A 23656-nucleotide genomic window follows, 5' to 3' on the forward strand; every position below is an offset into this window, starting at 1 on the left:
ACTATTGGACATATTCAAATTACGAAATTTAAACGTGACCTTCCTGCTCCTGTGCTGGGCTGGTCAGCACCATGAACACTTGAAATATTCCCGAAGCCATTCTTGTATCACAACTGCTGACAGTGATTTAACTAGTTCCCGAAGTGACTGCATTCCTTACATGTACCTTTCACTAAAGCCAGACTAAGTGTATTTCAACTCAAATTCCCATTAGCCAGACTCCAAAAATGCCCCCAGCTCCTTCAGTGCTGCCCAACAGAAGGATAAGTTTGACAGAAGGTATGTTGCACTGGGAAAAAGACAGAAATCTTAACTGTGTGTCAAATATCTTGCTCTTGAAAACTTCACAAAAAAATTTATGACGAGACCTTTAGAAGAGGGCCAAGTGTCTGAGGGACCCTCAGGCTAATGCTTCATGAGCTTCTCAGTAACTCTCCATTGATGTGTACATTTTGCCTTTTGTAAGAGTGTGCGCCTTTACACTATGTACACACTTGTGCAATTCCCAATGAGTTTATTTAAACAGTCGTTTAATTGGATGGTTCTTTATGCTGTGATTGGAGGGGTAAGAATGAGAGATGGGTAAACTTACTTTCTACATGTTCATGACTAAATCACATGAACATGTAGAAAGAAGTGAATGTAGTAGTAGAATTACTACCTTTTCATGCTAGCAGAAGTTATGGTTCTGCAGGCAGCCCTGAACGCCCCAGTCGTTCTGATGGAATGACTGAACCGTTATGTAACATGTGTTCCTAGGCCTGGGATGTAATGTGAATAGGTGGAAAAGACTTGTTCTGACCTGACACCCATTTACTACTTAATAGTTCAGTTATTAAAAGAGCACCAGTTTTTAGTCTTCTCAGGGTTCGGGAATAATACACCAAAACATAAATTAAAATCTATCAAAGAGCTTTAGCTGGGAAAATAACCTCTGAATTTGAGATGTTAAAATGGGCCAGCAGATGAGGCCCATTCCCTCATTTTTGTTTAAAAAAGAGACTGTTGGGGCTTCCCTGGTGGCGCAGTGGTTGAGAGTCTGCCTCCCGATTGCAGGGGATGCGGGTTCGTGCCCCGGTCCGGGAAGATCCCACATGCCGCGGAGCGGCTGGGCCTGTGAGCCATGGCCGCTGAGCCTGCGCTTCCGGAGCCTGTGCTCCGCAACGGGAGAGGCCACAACAGTGAGAGGCCCGCGTACCGCAAAAAAAAAAAAAAAAAAAAGAGAGACTGTTAGTGATATATAATAATTAGCACATAGGTGTTCTGTTAAGCCGTGAACAATGGGATGTTGAAGAGAGAATGAAAACTTTAGGTGTTGAAAGTTAAGGTCTGACATAGAAAAATGGAATGAGAAGAGAAGAAAATAGTATTTAATTGTATGAAAACAGATGGGAATGTAGATTCTTTGTAGAGTGCTGATCATAATTTTAAAAACAAAATGTATATTATGGAAGGAAAAGAAATAGTACATAGTTTGATAATTTTCTCAGCTCTTCTGTGAAAGAAAGTGTTGCAGTTCATATGAAAATGTTTTATTTCTGTCTTTGTTTCTTTTAGGTCAGACTGTGCCAAAATCCCAAACTTCAGTTGAAGAATAGCCCACCATATATACTTGATATTTTACCTGATACATATCAGCATTTGAGACTTATATTGAGTAAATATGACGACAACCAGAAACTTGCCCAACTCAGTGAGAATGAATATTTTAAAATCTACATTGATAGTCTAATGAAAAAGTCAAAAAGAGCAATAAGACTCTTTAAAGAAGGCAAGGAGAGGATGTACGAAGAGCAGTCACAGGACAGGTAAGAATATTTCAGATTTTATTTTTCTCAGGGTTAAGGTCATTTATGTTGCTTTTTGTTTCACAGTTAGGATAAATGTTACCATGTGTTTGTTTTGGGGGAAATATCATTGCATTTGTGTATTCGCTTTTCATATTATTTAAACCTTGTAGTTTTACACAGATTTCTCTGTGTCAATAGCTAGTTCATGAGGCAGTGTTCTTATTTTGTTTTAATAGCTTTATTTTTTAGAGCAGTTTTAGGGTTGCAGAAAAATGACTCAGAAAGTAGAGCTCCCATATACTCCCTCCCACCATTTGCCGTTTCGTCGATTATTAAAAGCTGGCAAAAGGTGGTACTTTTGTTACAGTGATGAACCAGTATTGATACAGTTTTATTAACTAAAGTTCATAGTTTGTATTAGGGTTCACTCTTTGTATTGCACGGTTCTCAGAGTTTCCACAAATGTATAATAATGTCATATGTCTACCATCATGGTATCATGTAGAATAGTTTCACTGCACTAAAAATGCCCTGTGTCCCACCTATTCATTGCTTCCCTCCCCCACTGCCTCCACCATACACCTCTTGAAGCCCTGGCAACCACTCGTCTTTTTAATGTCTCTATAGTTTTTGCTTTCTTCAGAATGTCATATAGTTGAAATCATAAAATATGTAACATTCAGACTGGCTTCTTTTACTTAACAATATGCCTTTAAGGTTATCCCATGTCTTTTCATAGCTTGAGAGTTGATTTTTTTTTTTTATTACCGGATGATACTCTATTACATGGATGTAGCACAGTTTGTTTATCCACTCACCTATTAAAGGACATCTTGGTTGCTTCCAATTTTTGGCAGTTATGTATAAAGCTCCTATAAATGTTGGTGTGTAGGATTTTGTGTGGACATAAGATTTCAGCTCATTTGAGCAAATATTTAGGAGCATGATTTCTTGATATCATGATAAGCCTATGTTTGATTTTGTAAGAAACTCCCAAACTGTTTTCCAAAGTGGCTGTAGTGTTTGCATTCCCACCAGTAGTGAGAGTTCCTGTTGCTCCATTCCACCAGCATTTGGTGTTGGACAGTGTCTTCAGGACATAGTCTTGATTGGAGGTGTAGGCGTGCAAGATGTGGGTGGAAGATGTAACTTCAGATCCTGTACTTTGACTATTAAGTGAGAAGCAGGGGCAGTGATGACTGAAGTGACATCAACTGAATCCTCATTTTATAGCCAGGATTTTTGACTTAGAGACTCTTCATTGAAGTTTGTTGTTTGGCTATTTCAATGTTAAATTTCATGATCTATCTTAAACTAAATAGAGCAAATAATAGATTTTCCACTTCTGGGACATTTAAGTTCTATCTAGAATATTCACCAATAGTGATAGTCTATTTAGATTTCCAGACTGGAAAATAAATATTAATTAAAATATATAATGTCTTAACGTAGTTGAGGTGAATTTTAGTTTAAGACTCTTAATGTCTCTGGATTTTAGTTTTCTTAGATATAGAAAAAACCTCTAAGAAATCTCTAATGTTTCAGGTCAGAAACAGTAGTCTCATATAGTCTAATGAAACATAGGATTGTGTAACAGAAAATTCAGTTATCTAGGTATATAGATTCTGAAGTTGTCTGTAAATAGCAGCCAAACAAATACCCAGAGTGAGTAAAAACCGTCAAATTCAAGCATAGTAAAACCCTCTGCCAAAGGTAAAATGGCATAAATGTTTACTTATTTATAATTTGCTCTCTAAATTAGTGATGAATCCTAACATAATCATAGGAGTCTAACCAGTTATGTAACTGTGGGCTCATCACTTAATATTCTTGGACCACAGTTTATACATCTTGAGGGTGGTGACCCTTCCAGTTAGTTGCCTTTTAGCTTCAAGCTCTAAGACTCTCTCCAGGACTGTTAATGGGCATTTTGAATAGCCACAAGGTTCCAGAAGCAAGGAATGGAAATATCATAGTGATTGCTTCTTCTTACAGACTTCCCGAGAATGGCCAAGGTTATGGGAAGCCAGATGTTTATGTTTAAAACTGTATTTTCGCCTTGTAGTTTTACCGTAGATCTAATAAAACTAACTTGTTTTAGAAACATCTTTACACTTCTTTCTCACATTTGGTAGCCCTGAGATTCTTCTTGATCTAGCAACGTAATCCATGAAATTTTACTTTTTAGGTTATTAGATCAGTGAGAAGGTGTGTAACTTCTAGGACTCGGAATTTTGAGTGGTGTAAATGTTTTAATTGGATGTAGTAATATATGATGGGCTAAACTTGTATCTCACTTTTATATCTTTTTTAGAAACTTGAAACATTTCTAACTCAGGAAATGTCTTATAACTACTATTGCATAAATAAATTTAGATTTTTTTGGCTTTTTATGTGGGAGCATATCATGGTGGAATCTTTATAAATTTTGGTTGATTGTGTGTAGATTTCCATAGATGATGACATTGCATAATGCTAACTGATCACAGTGAGGCAACTCTGTAAATTCTGTGTTTTAAGTATCCAAGTAAATTTTGTCACTGTCCTAAATTCAATTCTAAAATAAAGTTTATTAGCTTCTGTGCTGGTATAGCATATTTCTAATTGGATTTTTCTTTCATCCATGTTCAATTTTCTTTTTTTTTTGATAATTTTTTTGATAATGTTTTCTGATAATGTTCAGTGGCCACTGTGTTTATGTAAAACTTACATTTGATAAATTATCGTAATTCATAATAATGTACTATTCTTGGTACACTGTAACAAGACATAAATTTTTGATTTATGTTCTGATTTATGTTTCTTTTAGTAGAAATATATTTTTAAACATTCACTTCTGTGTGTTCCCTTAGAGTTCCGAATGTAACTGAGGCTAAAACGAGCCACTGTACACGGAACTCTGGATGTTTTGCTCTATAGAATATGAAAGAAACTTCTTAGAATGTTCTCAGGGTTGGTAGGCAATTGAATATTCTTTTTAGTAGTATGACTCTTATCTAACATGTATCACACACTGCTAATTGGGAATATTATAAATTCTCTGAACAATCTTTTTTTTTGTTCTGTAAATAATGTCACTAGGGACATTAGTATTTTTAAGCTAAAAATGAAGGACAGTAATACTAGAAATAGTAATTTGGAGTTCATTGACTAAACCAGCATTTCCCCGAGAGATTCTGTACTTTATGAGTACATGAATCAAAATGTTTATTTTAATGTTCCTGTTGTATCAAAAATAAACTTCTTTGTGGATTTGTTTTAAATGTAAGGGCAAGTGGGAGAAAAATCAGGCATCAGTTTTGAACTAGCTGTGCTTTGATTGATTGCTAAAATGAGTAGCCCGAGCTTTTAAGGCAATTTCACACAAATGTGATAAATATAATAAATTGAAAAATAAATAGATACAGCAAATGACATGCAGTGTATTCCCTGTGTAGCGGGTGAAAGGTAGAAATTATAGTTGGGTAAGTTCATTTGCTGTGGAAATAGATATTAAGAGTGTGTAATGCAAGCCTCTTGCTTTGAGAGTGGGTGGAATGATGATTTCTGGTAGAGGCAGCCTGCATGCGTCGCTTGACGTTTATAGTAAACCTCTTCCTTCTCCGGTATCACTTTTTCCCCAGTGCCCTCTCCCCCTCAAACAGCTGAACCTCACACTGAGTTGGTGCTTCTCCAGTGTCTAAACCATTCTGAGCTGGTATTTCTGGGAAGAGTAATTCAGTGATTTCTGGCACACATAACGTTTTCAAGTGTATGTGTGGAGTGGGCTTCAGGAATCATGTAGAGAAGGGACAATTTATAGTTTCAGGCACAGAGAAGAGGAGAAACTTTAAAACATATTGCTTAAAGTTTTAGTGGCAAAAGTCAAAGTGGGTGTGAAGGTAGTTACAGGTGACAAATATGAAATTGACAGGAGATGCCTTTCTTCAGTGATGTGGCTGGCAGTTTCGTCAGTTGACCATTTTAATAGAAAAATATTTACTCTTTCATATAAAAAGTTATGTATTAATCTCCTGTTCTTCGAGCCCGGGTGTTGGACACTGTGTTTTTTTAGAACACCCAGAGGTGATGGCATAATGAGAATCAGATTTTCCGTATTTTAGAACTGCTTCAGTGAACCACAGTGCTACAACTCATTTTTCCCTCCCACACTCCGGTTTGCAACCACTGGAACAAAACCAGAAGTCAACTGAGGTGGAAAAATAGCTCTGAGTTTGATAACCTATCTGTGAAAAAGATAAAGGCCTTTTAAAAAACTCATACCAAAGAGTAATACACAGATGTCTTATTATTAATATCATTTGAAAGCCCCTGGACCATTCTTTATGCACATGTGTTGTAGAAAACAAATCATAGTGTGCATAGCTTGTATAATAATACTCATTCTAAATGATTTATTTTTTTAAAAAGTATTTTGGCATTAAAAAATTAGTTCTAGAAGATGCTAGCCTTTATTTAAAATCCAGAGCATCAAAATCTTTTTCTCTATTGACTATTTGGCTGGACAAAGAAAAACGTATAGCCTACTACATTAATAAAGTTCCTTTCCCTCTAAAGAACTACAAATCACTCTACTTGCTGTTTATGCCTGTGTTGTAATTCATGAGATAGTGTACCAAGAACATTTTGAAACTGATATACTAAAGAGAAATGGTTAAGTTAAAAGTTGAAACAAAACAACATCAGCTACAACAATAATAACAGTAAGGGCAACAACAAAACACAAAGCTGCAAACCAGCTTGCTTGCATTCCTCATACCACTGTATGACAACATTGCTTTGGCCATAGAATAATGCATTAATTGAAATGTTTAAATTGGTATAAACATGAGTACTTGTTGATTACATGGTCATGGAAGCAGTTTTGAAATTCCTTGTGGGTTTTCAGTTTAACCATAGGAAGAGATTGACCTGTGTACACAATTTGGGTTCTGTGGAATAGTTTTAATTATTATGGGATCTCACAGGTTAATGGCCTTGTTTATAATCCCACATCAAGTTCCACCTTTTCTCCTGGGCAGCCCTGTACATTGTGAGAAGGACATGAGGAAAGAGTGCAAGAATCTCGTGGTGTGATGCCATTTCTCCTCCAAGGGTTCTTTGTAACCTTGGTTGGTTTCCTGACTCCAGTAGTGTTTTTTCAGTCTTTAAATTATTTTCTGGATATTCACAATATTTGTTGGCTAAGGCATTTCAGCATCAACAAATGAAGATGTCATTTGTTTCTGACTAAATGTTACTGTTGTTCCATCAGTCTGTTAAATAGTTTTGCAAATCCAATAGTAGTTTCTAGTAAAAATACTGTTTGTTTTTTTTTTATTACAGTAACCATTTGCAGGAGAATTAATCTTAGGGAAGTTATGTTATCTATAAATAATTTGTACAGTATTGAATGCATTCCATTTATTCTATGAAGTATCTATTGTTTAATGATGCAAGAGGGAATGGTTTATACTCCTTTAAAAAACAATTTTATATTTTAAATATTAACCTAATCTTTCTATTTATCTTTTTATTTACTAATGGTGAAGATTGCAGTTCTTTTGCATTTCATGAGGACAAGGGACAAGTTGCAAGTAGAAAAATATGATTTCTAAGTAAGTCAAAATAGGTTACTGATAGGTTTGAACACAAGTATTTTAATATTAACATACTCAGTTGCTATTTAATTTTTTCTATATGTATCTGCATTCTAGGCATTTTTTTTCTTTTTCAGTGGAAGAACAGAGGAAGTAGAAGATTAATTTGTGACATTTTAAAATGATAATATATAATTTGGATTTAGAGGAAAATAGTAATCAATCCTTTTAAGTAGAAATATGTCTGCCAAGTAGGAAATGGAATTTTCTCTAGAAAAAGTGACTATCTTCCTGAGATTAATTTATCACGGATGAATAAAAAGTTTATTTAGTCTTGATAAGAATGCTTTCATTCATATTTAAAGCATCTGAGAGATGTGAGTATACTTTTCTAAAGTTTGGAAATGAAGGGGCTTATTTCTTTAACACACTGTGAGAGTAGAGGCCACAAGAAAGTTTTCCAGACAAATGTTTTAAGCATTAAACAAAGGGAGTCTGTCAGAGTGGGCAGGTGAGAGCTTGCAGAATCTTTGACTCTTAAGGACTTTATAGCCAACTACATTCATGCTGCTTTGCTAACTGGATACAAAGTAATTTATGTGTTGATTTTCATGTAAGTCAAAAGTGAAGGGTTTCTCTAGCAGTTTCCTCTTTGGGATTTATTTTCAAAATATGAAAGAACACAAATTATTCTGCTATTCAGATATTCAAATTTAAGACTAAATCCACTGTCCACAGTTTTTAAGTTTTAAATAAAGTGTTTACAATTAATCCATTTATTTGCTGTTTATTTTATTTACTTTTTTTCCCAGCCCTGTGTTAATACCATTCAGTCTCTAACACCTGGTTTATTAGGTATTAAAAATTTTATTGCAATTCATTTAAATTCCCTCCAGGTCAAAATATATATTAAATACATGTGATATTTTGATTTTAAAATTGGAGAATTTTTTTCCTTGCAGTTTAGAGTTGATTAAAGGTTCTGAGTGATAACCATTGTATTGCAAGACAGCCAACTCACAAGACTCAAGTGCACTTTATGGTTGAATACCTTTTATGTTTTTCAGTCTTAAGGCAGTTTATTAAAATTTATGTTTTCCTTTTAGTAAATATCTGGTGACATTCAAATTTGATAATTAAAACCCTGAAGCACTCAAGAAAGAATTCCTGTTTTCAGTTTCATAATAACAATACTCCCACAAAGAAGGTTGATGAATGATGTCTTACAAGTGGCAGATTTGTTATTTAGTTAAAGAGAGCTCCTTTGGCAGATTTTTACGAATCTAAATTGAAGTTTGTTTATAAAACAGACAAGCTGCAGTGATAATTCTATAGCCTGAGGAATGCTTGGAAATCTAGTCCAAGAAGCATCTTTTTTTCCCCCCGGTGATTTAACATAGAAGTGGAGTTTCCTGGAATCCAAACAGATTAGCATCCAGCACTAATTGGGTAGGTCATAAAATAGTATTCATATCTCACAGTTTTGAAACAAAGTGCTTCAGGAAAATTCAGTTTTCTTTTTTTTTTAAAAAAAAATTTATTTATTTATTTATTTATTGGCTGTGTTGGGTCTTCGTTTCTGTGCGTGGGCTTTCTCCACTTGTGGAGAACGGGGCCCACGCTTCATCGCGGTGCGCAGGCCTCTCAGTGTCGCGGCCTCTCCTGTTGCGGAGCACAGGCTCCAGACGCGCAGGCTCAGTAGTTGTGGCTCACGGGCTTAGTTGCTCCGCGGCATGTGGGATCTTCTCAGACCAGGGCTCGAAACCGGTCCCCTGCATTGGCAGGCAGATACTTAACCACTGCACCACCAGGGAAGACCGGAATATTCAGTTTTCTAAACCCATTTTAATATTAATCTTTGTCTCTTTAATCTCATTTTTGTCAGAGCATGAGTTCTTGTTGGAGTTTGCATTTATACATGAGTTGTTTATAGATGTGTTAATTATAGCAGGATATGCATAGGTCATTACAGAAAGTACCCATTTATAGATTTAAATCATAAAGAGAGAGCGAGGCTGCCTGTCTTATTTGGTAGAATCACTGAGGAACAGATTAAACTCAGAGACAATTTAGATTTATTTTTGAAATGTGTTACTTTGAACATCTGATCATGTGATGTAATCACATGTAATCATAGATGTGTGACTATGAGTTTCCTAGGGCTGCTGTAACAAATTACCACATACTTGAAGTTTATGTAGTCTTAAGTTGATTCTCTCACACTTCTGGAGCCTAGAAGTCTGAAAATCAAGATGTCAGCAGGGCCATGCTCCCTCCAGCTCTCTAGGGCAGGATGCTTTCAGGACTCTTGTAGCTTCTGATAGGTAGCTCCAGGCACTCCTTGGCTTGTGGCAACATAACTTCAATCTCTGCCTCTGTCATCACCTGGTGTTCTCCTCTGTGTGTGTGTGTCCAAATTTACCTCTTAGGAGAGCACCAGTCATAATGACTCAGGGCCTAGCCTAATGACCCTATCTTACCTTTATGACATCTACAGAGACCCTATTTCTAAATAAGGTTACATTCCTAGGTAGGGTTGAGGTTAGGATTTCAACATATCTTTTTAGGGGGCACAGTTCACCCGTAACAGTGACCGAATACAGCACAATTTATACTATGGAAGGGAAAGAAAATTGAAACTCAATAGAGTATATGTCATGAAAGTATGAAAAACTTTGCTCGGTAGAAGATAATGCTAAACAAATTATTTAAAATTATTTTTTGAAGGGTCTGTAGCTCAAATAATTTTGTAGTGTTTTTTTCAGGTTTATAATAAAAAGTTTGGTGAATTAATTTATTGATTAATTTTTATGCATATATTGAAAAGCATGGTGAAATTGACTTTCATCAATAATAAAATTTTTATATAAATTGAAATAAGTGAATTTATAAGTATCTTGTTATAACATTCTTACTGATTTCAATGTATAAAATGCCATCCTTTAGAAATTATTAGTACTATGAATATGTATATTTAATTAATTTACAATATTAATAGTAGCCCTGATTATCCCTTGATTAAGAATCCCCGTTTTATTCTTTTATTTTTCTGATAAGCTCTGGATGATTAATTAAAATAGTTAATTATGACTTACATCATCATCATTAAATCTATGTTTACAAAGTTTTCTGTATTGAAAATTAAAAAAAAATGTGGGAGGTATTTTCCATGTTGGTGGCATAGAGGAGACTATACTTCACGTTCACTTTGTGTCTTTACTATTAAGATATAAAGTATTATAAGTATGATTTCAAATTAAGATTTTAGAGAATCAACTCAAGGATTTTAGAAAAAAAGAGTAAATTACTTCTGAACATGGCACGTTGAGTGGCTTAAACCAGGGATCAGCAAACTGTACAGAGCTAGACAGTAAATATTTTAGACTTTGCCAGGTCCCTGGTAACTAGTCAGCTCTGCCTTTATAGTAGGAAAGCAGACATAGACAGTATGTAAATAAATTGGAATGGTTGTGTTCTAATAAAACTTTATTTAGAAAAACATTGTGGTAAACTAAATTTGGCCTGGGGGCTGTGGTTTGCCAACTATTGCCTTAAAGTATTAATCTAAATTTTGGACAGTACAATTTTAAAAGTGTTTTATCAGCATGGGCTGAGTATATAAATTGCATAAACTAGGAATGTGTTTGGATAAAAGTAATAATACCTGAGCAACAGTAGTTTACATATATATAATTCTCAGCAGTGCTGTCAGAGACTAAGCTCTTTCTGACTTTGTAATGTCCTTTCTTAGTGTGTTGGGTTTGTCCTCATTCTAGTCACCTAATGTCTGTAGAATTCCTGCAGCAGCTCCATATTTTTTTTAAGGCTGCAAGACTGAGGAGAGAAGGGCAACAGTATGTATGCCTGTCCTCTTTATATTATTGATCAAAAAGCTGTCCAGGAACCTTTCTACCAACTTGTTCCCTCCACCAGATTCTCTTAGGTCTTTTTAGGCCTGAAAAATGTGATATCCAGAACAATAGTGAAAACATTAAGATATAAATTTTTTCTATTTTTGTTGGCTTTCTAGGGAAAAATATTTAAAATTAAAAGAAGGAACAAATTTACTAAGACAGTTTCATCTTGAACTCATTCTCTTTTAAAAGAGAAAACAATTCTGTTTCCTTTTTTCATTGAATAATACCTCATTCTCTTTTAAACTTTGATGACTGGAAACTTATGTTCAGACCCAAGTAATTGAAAGCAAATAATTAGTTTCAATAGGTAAGGAAGATTTGAAATTATGTTTTATAAGCCTTGTATTATCTTCGTTATCAGACATACATCAGAAATGTGTGGTAGGTATTCCAATTCCAACTTCTATCTGGAGAAGCTAACTTGGAGGTTACATGACTTGACAGGAATTTTATATATTCACGTGTGATGTATTTCTAAATGATGTCTTATTACCAGTCAGCATGTGTGAGCCTGCGGCTGTTGGCAGCTGAAGGGTATTGTCTCAGGAAGACTCATTCGAACAATTAGCGTATTTTATACTTGTGAAAATGAGGTGTTTTCTTATCTTCATTAAACCAGTACTGATATCGTATGTCAGATGGTCAGTAAAAGGAATTTTTGGTTTTTTTTGCAAGACAGCTTATATTAGTTCAGTTCAGGACTGTTTATCTGAAACATGCTTTTTTGTTGTATTTATGTGTGTGTTTGGGAGAGAGAGAGAAATGTTGCTTGTGACTTTTAAAACTTTTAATTTCTCCAGATGAGCAAAGTCTTTTCCTTTGAGGAAATGGGAAAGAGTACCTAAGTATTTCCTTGCTGAGATATATTAATGAAAATAAGTGTTAACTCCTCCTGTAGATACTGCAGACATTTCAGTTTTTGTTCTAAAGGTTTTTTGTGGGGTATATTGATTTTCTATGATTGTAACAGCATGTGGAGCTGTCAAATTTATTCTTTTCAAGAAGAATTTAATTTGACTAAAGACCTCTATTCTTGTCAGCCAGGTCTCATTTATCCGATTAAAGTAGGTTTGCATAGATTCAAGTCCTAAGAAACAGAATTCTCCTTACCAAATTTTTTGTGATTTATTTTCCCCCCTGTATAATTCTAATTTTAGTTTAATCTCCACAGAGTTGGATATGTAAAACTTTTGTTTTTATAAAGCAACTGAAGTCGTAAAGTTGGTAATTTATCACAGTCTTTCACCCACTTTACCAGTATTTGGTAAACTACAGCCTGTAAGCCAGATCCAGCCTGTGCTTCTTTCTGTAAATAAAATTTCAGTGGTACTTGGACATGTCTTTCTGTGGCTACAGTGACAGACGTCAGTAGTTGCCACAGAGACTATATGGCCCACAAAGCTGAAAATATTTACTATGTGAGCCTTTATTGAAAAAGTTTACTGACCCCTGCATTATTGATATAATCTTCTATGGCAGTCTTAGAAACTTGGCATTTTTAACGTAAACATTTTCTTCCTCATGATTTTCTATTCTGTTCTGCTAGTGATGCTTTATGAATTACTGATCATTGTGATCATCTGAGGACAATAAAATGTTAATGGCAGGGAGTCAATGATTGAGAGCTAAATCTTTATTAGACCCCTACTTTCTATCTTGTGTCAGTATGATGTATTTAATTTGTGTATAATTTTAAAGTGCGATAAATTTAAACATTTTTTGTAGGGTTTTAGTTTTTTTAAACACAAGGTACACAAAATATGTCATTAATGTCTTTGACAATTGTCTAATCTAAGGGCTTGTGTACATAGCCCATGGAGCAAATGATGCGTTCTAACCCTCTAGAATGGTTAAGTATAGGTCCCTGACTTCCTACCATACCTCTGCCTTTACCAGTTGGGATGTGAGTTTCCACGTTTTTAAAAGTACCCTAGCTATTTCTGCTATCCTGCCTGCTCTTAAAATCCCCACGTCAAATCATCTCATTTTATGTATACAGTCACCTCGGATCATTGAAATGGCACAGGTGAGGCTAGAAGCCCAGATATGTACAGAACTCTTTTCACTTTTCTAAGCTTCCTTTATCACCACTGTAGGTAGGTGACCACTCCCAGTTGTAAGTCATTTTAAAGGATCCCAAGACAGATAAGTTTCTGAAATGCTTTTGGAAGAGTTTTGTTGGAAAAGAGGGATTGAAATTCTTTTTTATATTCTTTTCAGATTGGCCTAATCACTATCCCTGGAATTTACCTTTGCAAGCCAGCCTTTTAGCCTGCCATTTCCCCTTCATCTTCCTGTGTCCCCCACCTCCCTATTTAGCAGACCCTCTTTCTTATTGGTATAGCTGAAGCTCCCACTCTGCCCCATTCATACCTTATTTCAGCATTTTCTGATCACTCCGGCCAAAATATCTTTTTTCCCTCTGACATTTATCAAGACCTTTCTTGTGACCCTTAACCAACCGTGTATTGTCAGATATTGCCATCTTCTTAAAATGGTGATAAGACAGGTCATTTAAAATGTCTCATTATATGTTGTTTAAAGGCAAAAATCACTTCTCCTTTGTATCTCCCGCAGTATCAAGAACAGTGCTTCAGAGGTGGCCAACACTTACGAAAATATAGGATTGTTTCTCTAGAATCACTGTAGGATTATTTGAAAATTCGGATTTATTCCTCGTTTATGAGCTACTAGGGCCTAGAAACACGAGAAAATAGAAGTGTTACATGGGAAAGTGTCTGGTGAAGTGTCCAAAGGCTTAGCTTTTAGAAGTTGTAGATAAACTCTGAATATCAACTTTTTCAGATTTGGCAATAAGTGCCATTGATTTTAGAAGGGAAAAAAATGTCCATAAGCACAGTAATTAATACCACTGTTATTTATCGTAGAATGGTTATATTATACAGCAATTCTTAATTTATTTTTTTGGGCTGGCCTGTGGGATTTTAGTTCCCCGACCAGGGATTGAACGCATGCACCTTGCAGTGGAAGTGTGGAGTCCTAATCACTGGACCGCCAGGGAATTCCGAATTTTTAATTCTTTGTGTATGCAAAATATCCTTAATGTAGTGACATTTTTGGATAAAGTTGGTGAAATTACTGCGATTTGGAATCACTTTAATGGAGTGCCCTTATGGCTACCCTTAGTCCTTATGAAATAAACCCCTGTAAAACCCATAGTGCCACCATGCTGCCTGTTCCTACAAACTACACATGGCAGTGAACATATTTTACAGCTTTCCTATTGACATACTAGTTTTCCATCTGAGCTTTTATGAATGTTTTCACTTCCTCTTATTTTAACATTTCTTCAAAGACTGCTTTTGTTTTTATGCTGTGTTGTATTTATGACTCTGAATGCACAGAACTTTTCAGCAACTGGGGAATCCTCCAAAACTCTATGCTTTCGACATGAATAGTCCAGTTTAGTTTGGTATATATTATTGACAGAAGTGCTTCATCCTCTTCATTACTTGCTGTGCAGCAGATCGTCATTGTATCATTTCACGACTCTTCAGGGAGTGCATAAATACATGTGCACAAATGAAAAAAAGTCTTATTATGGTGATATCTTGTGTTGTTACTGATGGAGTTCCCTGTTACAGATAAGGATTTTCAAACTTTAAAATTCGTTTTCAATTTTTAGCTAAGATTTTTTTTGTTGTTGTTATTTATGTATTTCTTTAACCGCCATCTTTTTTTCTTCCCTTTTAAAAGACAGGGTTGGACAGTTAGAGCTGGTATTCTTGCTGTAAAGCTGAAAGCTTTTTAAACTTTTTTTGGGGGGGGCAGGGCATGAGCATACCAGCTCTGAGGGACATCTGAGACATTTTGAATATGTAGACAGGGCTTTTAAAGAAAGGAATTGCTGTTCTCTTACATCAACCATGCAGACTTAGAAACAGACTTTAAAGGAAAACAGAGACATGTGTGTTCTCACTGTGTATCATTGTTACGCCCCCTCACATAGCTGTGAGGATTTGTCAGCAGTTTGTTTTGACTCACTATACCAAGGTGGGGGTGGTTTTGTGTGTTTTTGTAAGTTAACTAGTGTGGGATGTCAGTAATCTCAACTTTACCATTTTGATTGGCCATGATCCATCCATTTTTCAGGACATATTTTGATACTGAAACCTGCCCGGAAATCTTTGCCAAATAATTTTCCTCTTTCTATAACTGTGGAGGTCAAAACCCGGTCCTTAAGATTATATCCTCTTTTTTGTTTTGTGTTGCCTCTGTGATGTCTTCACGATATCTCCCCAAACTAATTTGGGAACCTCCCTCCTTGAGTTGTTCTTTTCAATTTATCTTAATAGTTCTTCTTACATAATAAAATTTAGTGTTATTTATTTTGGCAAGATTGGGGACACTCCCAAATCTACGTTTCATTTCCAGGGAGGTGGTTTTAGACACAGATAACCAGAGTAGATCTTTTTGATCGGGGATGAGGAAGTCTTCGGTAGCATCTGAATGGCTCTTCTGATTTCAGAAGCCATTGACAGAGGGAAGGTGGCCTAGGCAGATCTGTCTTGACCCTTTTACTGTTTCCTAAGAGAAATGTCACTCCAGGAAGTTGTGCAACATGGTGGTCCTGGTACATCTTTGTCAGGACTTTATGGTTGGAAGGAAAGGTTTTGTAGATGAGACACAAAAGGCAAACAATATTTTCCTCTAGTCACCCAAAGTACCCATTACATTTAAAGATCCGTGTGGATGTCTTTTGTCCCTGACAACTTTCCATTATGTAACTGCTCTTTATTTACTTCCTCTGCTATACGTGTGGCATCGTTCCCACAGCAAGTTAATGTCTTCTTAGTATGCATTTATTGTAAGTTGTCATTTATGTGGGAGTAAAATAACTAGAATTCTTTCGTATTTTCAGTACTTGACATTTAAGAAAGAGACAGATGGCAAGTAAACAAGGTGAGAACGGGACTTTATTTGCTGTATTACAATCTCAGACTACTGTAAAGAATTTTAATTGTATGTTATTTTAGGAAGTTTCCAATTCACTACAGGTCATTGAATCTTTGACAGAAGCAGAATCTACTGCATGTAGTTGAGAGTTCATGGGGAACTAGTAGGTTATATTTTTAAGAGTGTGAAAAGTTTTCTGGGTCCCAGTGTGCCTTAGAATAAAACTTATTTTTCTATGTAATTTTAAATAATATTATCTAAAATTCCTGGGCTTCCCTGGTGGCACAGTGGTTGAGAGTCCGCCTAACGGTGCAGGGGACACAGGTTCATGCCCAGGTCCGGGAGGATCCCACATGCCGTGGAGCGGCTGGGCCCGTGAGCCATGGCCGCTGAGCCTGCGCGTCCGGAGCCTGTGCTCTGCAGCGGGAGAGGCCACAACAGTGAGAGGCCTGCGTACTGCAAAAAAAAAAAAAAAAAAAAAAAAAAAATTCCTAGCTGGAGTTCAGAATTAAGTTGATTTAAACATTTTAAAATTCCTACTGATATCTTATCTCTCTTTTTTTAGTAAGCTCATGTTCATTTTTCTTCATGGTGATTATTATTATTTTTTAAAACAAGGTTGTTTTATTTATTTATGTGGACCATTTTTAAAGTCTTTATTGAATTTGTTACAATATTGCTTCTGTTTTATGTTTTGGTGTTTTGGCCCTGAGGCATGTGGGATCTTAGCTCCCTGACCAGGGATGGAACCCACACCTCCTGCATTGGAAGGTGAAGTCTTAACCACTGGACCACCAGGGAGGTCCCCATGGTGATTACTTTTAATTTCCCATAGCTCTACTGGAGATTTTCTTCACTATGAGATAGTAGTTGTTACAGATAATTCAAAATTCAGTTCTTCAGTTTTCACAAAGAATTTCTGTGCAATATGACTTCAGAGGTTTTTTTTTTTTTTTTTAGATTGAAGCTAGTTTTTAGAGCTATTCATGGTATAGGAAAATAAATTCATATATGATGGCTTTTTAGGTTATTCTTTGTAGAATTATCTATTTCTTTTCATCTGTACAAATAATGTGAACATCTTGGATAAACATTTGCTTCTCACCATTAAAATAAAAATAAAGAGCTGGTGCTGATAGTTCATAGAGGTTAACAAGCGATATGCAGAAGGCAGACTGTCCTTCAGTTGCAAAATGTTACAAAATGTACAACTCACCAGCTCTGGGGATAGCTTGTATTCACAGTTTGGTGAGTTAGAAAAGCTTCCAATGAAAGGTCCAGTAGATGACTTCCCCTCAGGAAGACAGCATTTCTGAAGAGTGTAGAGCCTCTCTTGATATGGTAGTAGTATGGTTAAAATTGAAAAGTGACTTTCTTTAATTGGTATACACTTAGAGAAAACATAAGAATTTTGAAAAAGACTGCATACATTATATGTTTCGGTTTGTTTTTAACATGATTGAGTCCTTTTTGTTTCCTTCTCATTTTGGGTTTGTAATTTATACAGAGAATTTTGTGCTAAAGTTTGTTGTAAATACAGCATGATATCAATATTATGTAGCACCCCCCTCCCATTTAGTTATATTAACCACCTGGTTTCTCTTCAATTGCTAGGGATGTATTTATGTTTCCTTCAGCTCTTTTGTCAATTTAAGTAGCACTGAACATTGCTTATCTGAATAGTACCACCTCCTGTGTACGACTATGTAGGAAATAGTGTCTTGGATTCTGAGTGAAAGCCTTGGAAAATTACCATCAGAAGGTCTGCTGTACCATTGCATATTAAGGAGTTTTAAGAACTATTTCTCCAGATGAAGTCAATACAGTAAAAGAAGTGCAGAGTCCTGACATTCTAGGCTTGATGTTCCCTATGTAGTCTGTTCTTTTATTATTAGAGGTTAACCCAGTCCTTAACGTTTTGTTTTCAAGTTTTTGAGCTCATTTTAATGTACAGTGAGGGTCTTTTGGTTGATATAGTCTATGATGATGTAGAGTTAAAGATCTCTTTTGTGGTAAAAGCGAGAAAAAATCAGTAGTAAAACAGAAGGACTATTTTAATGGATAATTTGAGGAAGCCAGTTTATTCTGGACCTGGTAATCTTATTAAGATCTAGAAAAATAGTAACTTTTCAGTTTTTTTTTTTAAATTAAAGGTTTCACTTAATTATCAAGTTCTAATTCTTTTGGGATACTGGTCTATTAGTGATTGTTTAACTATTTCAGAGGAAACTGTCATATAAAGAGTAGAATTTTCATTTTAAAATTTATGCTGCTCCAAGATTTAAAAAGAAAACTTATCTCTGAGTTGTTCATTACTGATGTCAGTAGATTTAAAAGAGAAGCATATCAGATTTTTGAAATTTTGATGAGTAATAAAATTATTTGAATTGTAAGGAAAATGCCTAAGAACGTTTCTTACTTTTTTTAAAAAATCAGAATTAAACTCAAACATATATACTTACAATACTGAAAACAGATCTTAACAGCATTTCTTATTTAGAAAATGATATTGGTTACAAGCAGAAAGAAAATATCCTACTGTTTGCAAGCCAAATGAGTTGTAAAAGGAGTAAAAATCACTAATTTTTGTCTTGCATTAAAGTTTCCAATTTTGTCTTTAGCTTTAACTGGTCATGGAAGTTAATAAGCCTATTTGTCCCAGAGAAAGGTCTGCCTTCATTATTCTTTTTTTTTTTTTTTTTTTTTTTTTTTTGTGGTACGCAGGCCTCTCACTGCTGTGGCCTCTCTCGTTGTGGAGCAGAGGCTCTGGACGCGCAGGCTCAGCGGCCATGGCTCACGGGCCTAGCCGCTCCGCGGCATGTGGGATCCTCCCAGACCGGGGCACGAACCCGCGTCCCCTGCCTCGTCAGGCGGACTCTCAACCACTGCGCCACCAGGGAAGACCCACTATTCTTCTTGAAGCGAGAGTCTGGAATGTTCTCCAGAACCATCCTGCTGAATGAGTTGTCGTTTTTATTAGCTGGCCTCAAAATCTATTCTTATTATACAAGAGTATCTGGTGGAAATGAATGGAAACTGATGGCTATAACCTTGAGTAATAACACTACGCAAAGCACTGTTTATTCATATGAGTGGTTTATCTTTTATATTTCTTCATCCTTTACTTTTCTAGTCCCATCTCAAATCAGTCTCCCTCAGGTCTTTTTGCTCTAGCCACTTACCATTTTTCAGTGTTTCAGGCCTGTAGAAGCTCCACATCCACAGCTTCATCTGCCTGAAATGTTTTCCACTATCTGTCTAACTCTTGCTCATCCTTTAGATTGTAACTTAAATGTCAGTTCCTCAGAGAGGCCTTCCTTGACCGATCACTCTGAATTATTCTGTACATTATTTTCTGTCATGGTCCTCTATTCTCTTCTTTCCAGATCCTATCATAAACTATGTATAAGGTTCTTTCTTTTCTTCACCACTCTCTCCCTGGTGCCTACTCCAGTTCCTACACATAGTAGGTGCTCAGTACCTGTGTATTAAAGGAATGAGGGGTGAATATACACTAATCTCAACCTATATGCTATTTAAGCAGCATCATGAAACTTGCAGGCATCATTAAACCTATACACAGAAGCTGTCATTGGTTGTTGTTGTTTTTTTAAAAATACATTTATTTATTTATTTATGACTGTTGGGTCTTCGTTGCTCTGCGTGGGCTTTCTCTAGTTGCGGTGAGCATGGGCTATTTGTTGCTGTGTGCGGGCTTCTCATTGTCATGGCTTCTCGTTGTAGAGCGTGGGCTCTAGGTGCGCAGGCTTCAGTAGTTGTGGCACGTGGGTTCAGTAGTTGTGGCTTGAGGGCTCTAGAGCGCAGGCTCAGTAGTAGTTGTGGTGCACGGACTTAGTTGCTCCATGGCATGTGACATCTTCCCAGGCCAGGGCTCGACCCCGTGTCCCTTGCATTGGCAGGCAGATTCTTAGCCACTGCGCCACCAGGGAAGCCCCTGATGTTGGTTTTTATTGTTGTTATTCTATCTAGTTTTATTTTCTTTCTGGTAATGGAAGGAGAAATTTAATAGTTATTAAGCTGGAGAAATTGAATTAAATTGGGCTTGTTAATCTTGTATGGTCCAGAGATATTTCTTTTAATCAGTTGAGGATTATAGTTTCATGTGACATGCTAGAAATGATGAAAAGGGTCTTGGAGCCACATGCATCACTCTTTTTGCCTGTTGATCCATAATTAGAACCAGGGTCCAGAATCTGTTTTAGCATAGAACCAAATAACACAAAAACATCAGATTTACAAGTGAAACCACTTTCCACATATTTATTTGTTGTACTTTACTGCTTAAAATTAGCATATTTAAAAGTTTTACTGAGAAGCATGAAACTGGAACCTGATGTATCCATGTTATGTTTCTTCTTAATGCAAAGTAAATAAAATTTTAAAATCCCTGTGACAAAAGCACTATGGGGTAATTTCTTGGTTATAACTCTGAAGTTAATGAACATAATATTATGAATATATAGGGGGGTCTTTGGCACACACCTCTCTTCATGAAACAGGTGAATAGTATTCAAGTGTTACTTTATACCTTTTTGAAAGAATTGCCATCTTTTAAGAAAATAATTATATCATGCCAGATTATTTTTTTAATAATTTTTTATTTACTGGTTCCTTGTTTCCAGGTATATCAACCTGAAACACTTGGGCTAGCTTTTTGGTTTTCTCCTACTTTTCTGAACCATATTCTGTACCTCCAACCATTACTCAATATCTCATACAGTATTCCCTCTTTATAGTTTTGTTTATTTGGTTCTCTTAATTTGAAACAGTATAAAAAGAAAATCATGTTACTCTCTTGCTTACTCTTGAATAACATTTAAACTTCAGGCTTACTGTCTGATTTCAATTCCTGGATTGTGCCAAGATCTTTCCTACCTTGTTGCCTCTTCAAGTTGCTTCCATTTCCTGAAGAGCTCTTCCTCTGAGTCTTCACATTTTTAGAGGAGGGGCAAAGATCCAAGTGTAAGTATCACCTCCTTAGATGGGTCTTATTTGCCCACCCTATCTGAAATAGGTTTTCCCACCCAATTAGTATTTTGAACGTTTGCTGATGGTTTCTTTCTTTTCCCAAGTGTGTTACCTATCTTTCAAGGTATAATTGAAGTTCTTAATCCTGAAGCATTTTCTGAATAGAGTGCTAGAATTTGAGTTTTTTGAAAAAGCTTTTACTATTTGTCAGAACATGGTAGTTGGTAATGTAGAAGCAGAGTTCTATCTTGATTCTTCAATGTACTGTATCTAGTTGAGGGACATTTAGGGTCCTCCGGACTCACAGGAGGGCACCTGAGCTGACTTGGGGGTCAGGGAAGACTTGGGTGGAGAGTTATGTAGGAGTAGCAGTTAGATACAGGCAGGGCGAGAGTGTCATGGAAGACATTTTAAAGGAGTGGGAGGTCACACCTAGCTGAGAGTGTGAGAAAACATATTGTGTTGGGGTTCCGAGGTATCAGGTATCTCAGCAGGGTGGGAATCTGGTGATTTTGGTTACCTTTTTATACTTCTCTTTTTCTCTTCTGATTTTTCAACCATGAGCATGGTTATGTTTCTGATGAGGGGTAGAGGGGAGAGTACACATTGATAAGAAAAGAAAGAATGGAAATTAATAGTGTACCATATAATTTCATATTTAAATGACTAAGTTTTGCATTTTGGATATTCACTGTTAGCTGTTCATTTTGAAGTTTGGTGTTACTGATTAGTACGTTTGGTGCTTCACCTGTTTTAGCTTTGTACTAGACCACATGCCATATGCATACTGGGCACTCAATGAACACCTAAAAGAATCGACCCAGATTTTGAGAACAGAGTTTGACTTTTAAGTTTGGTGAGTTTTCTTCATTGTGCCCTAATTAAATGTCCAGTAGACATTGCACTTCCCATTAGGCTCCTCCTGAGATAAGTGTTTGACTATATGCAGGTGAGTGTCTTACTTTGCTACCCTAAAATGGTTTTGTCTCTGAAATGATATATAATCAGATATTTTACTGTCTTATAACTTCAACTTTAAAATTTAATATTAGACTGCAGGATTGTTTGCTTGTTTGTTTTGAAACAAACTTTTAGAGACAGAGATGGTTCCTTAAAAGAAAAAAAATGTAGTTCTCATCTGTGTCCTCTCTCTCTCATCAAGATCTGATTGATCGTTCTTGTTATTATGTGATACTTCATATGATTGATCCTGTATCAAGGTTGCCATCACATTCCCTCTCAGAAGAAAAACATTCAGATCCTTATATTGCTGATTCAGGGGAGGTATTACATACAGAGGAAATGCCTTTGATAGGAAGTGTTGCTTCCTCTAGGAAATGAAGTACAAGGATCTAAATGTCTGTCGTATAGACAAGGGCCAACCTTATTAGGCAATTTTGGACACGTATTCAATGGCTTTATTTATTTATTTATTTTTAATAAATTTATTTATTTATTTATGGCTGTGCTGGGTGTTTTTGCTGCACGTGGGCTTTCTCTAGTTGTGGCAAGCGGGGGCTACTCTTCGTTGCAGTGCGTGGGCTTCAGTAGTTGTGGCACGCGGGGTCAGTAGTTGTGGCTCATGGGCACTAGAGTGCAGGCTCACTAGCTGTGGTGCACTGGTTTAGTTGCTCCACAGCATATGGGATCTTCCTGGACCAGGGCTCGAACCCATGTCCCCTGCATTGGCAGGCAGATTGTTAACCACTGCACCACCAGGGAAGCCCTCAATGGCTTTATTAGAAGACTTTTCCCATCATGATTTTTGACGAATTATACAGTGATTATACCACAGACAGTCTTAAAAGTTGTTTTGATGTTGACAACAATGCATTATGGCGGAGGCATAGAAAGTACAGATTATAACTGTAAATTGTTGCTCTCTTATTTGTTTCTTAACATCAAAAGCAGTAGAATTCCTGAGTAAGTGTTCCAGTGAAAATGGAGGCAAGTCAACTACATTTGATTGTTAGGGTTCTTGGGTTTACAGGTGTGCTAACTACATAATAACATATGAAACGAGATATCCCTTTAAGTCAAAGCTGTCAGTATTTGAAGGTAGCATTTCAAATACTGTTATTAGGGCTGCATTGAGTTAAATTTTCAGCAGTAATAAATAATTTTCCCTTCTTGTAATGGCTTTCAGTAGCAGGAATTTCTCCTACAGGGGGATGATCAATAAATGTGAAGAAATATTTCCAAAATCATCATAATGTATCTTAAAAATTTTTATGTACTATTCTAGACTTAAGTGACAGGAAATTTTAAACAAAAGTAAACTCTAACTAACTTTGAAAGGATTTTCTGTTTAGAATTTAGTTTCACCCTAAAGATAGTTGGGAGAATTGTAAAGTGACACAGGGTTAGCAATTACTACTGATATTGGGTCTTATTCCTATAGAAGTGGAGTAGAAAGAGATAGAGAATTTTGATTTTAGAAGATCTTCCATATCATGAAGACAGC

General features: G+C 36.1%; 1 protein-coding gene across 5 annotated transcripts in view; it reads left to right on the forward strand.

Annotated features, from left to right (window-relative positions):
- The window catches only part of CBLB (Cbl proto-oncogene B), a 213663-nt gene that overhangs the window by 12723 nt on the left and 177284 nt on the right, over nucleotides 1–23656 (forward strand). For all 5 annotated transcript variants that reach the window (XM_059064285.2, XM_067034717.1, XM_059064287.2 and 2 more), the window contains exon 3: nucleotides 1558–1808. In XM_059064285.2, the coding sequence (XP_058920268.1) occupies nucleotides 1558–1808 (251 nt within the window). The remainder of the gene's footprint in view (nucleotides 1–1557; nucleotides 1809–23656) is intronic.

This window comes from Kogia breviceps, chromosome 5, assembly GCF_026419965.1.
Source record: "Kogia breviceps isolate mKogBre1 chromosome 5, mKogBre1 haplotype 1, whole genome shotgun sequence".
NCBI lineage: Eukaryota > Metazoa > Chordata > Mammalia > Artiodactyla > Physeteridae > Kogia > Kogia breviceps.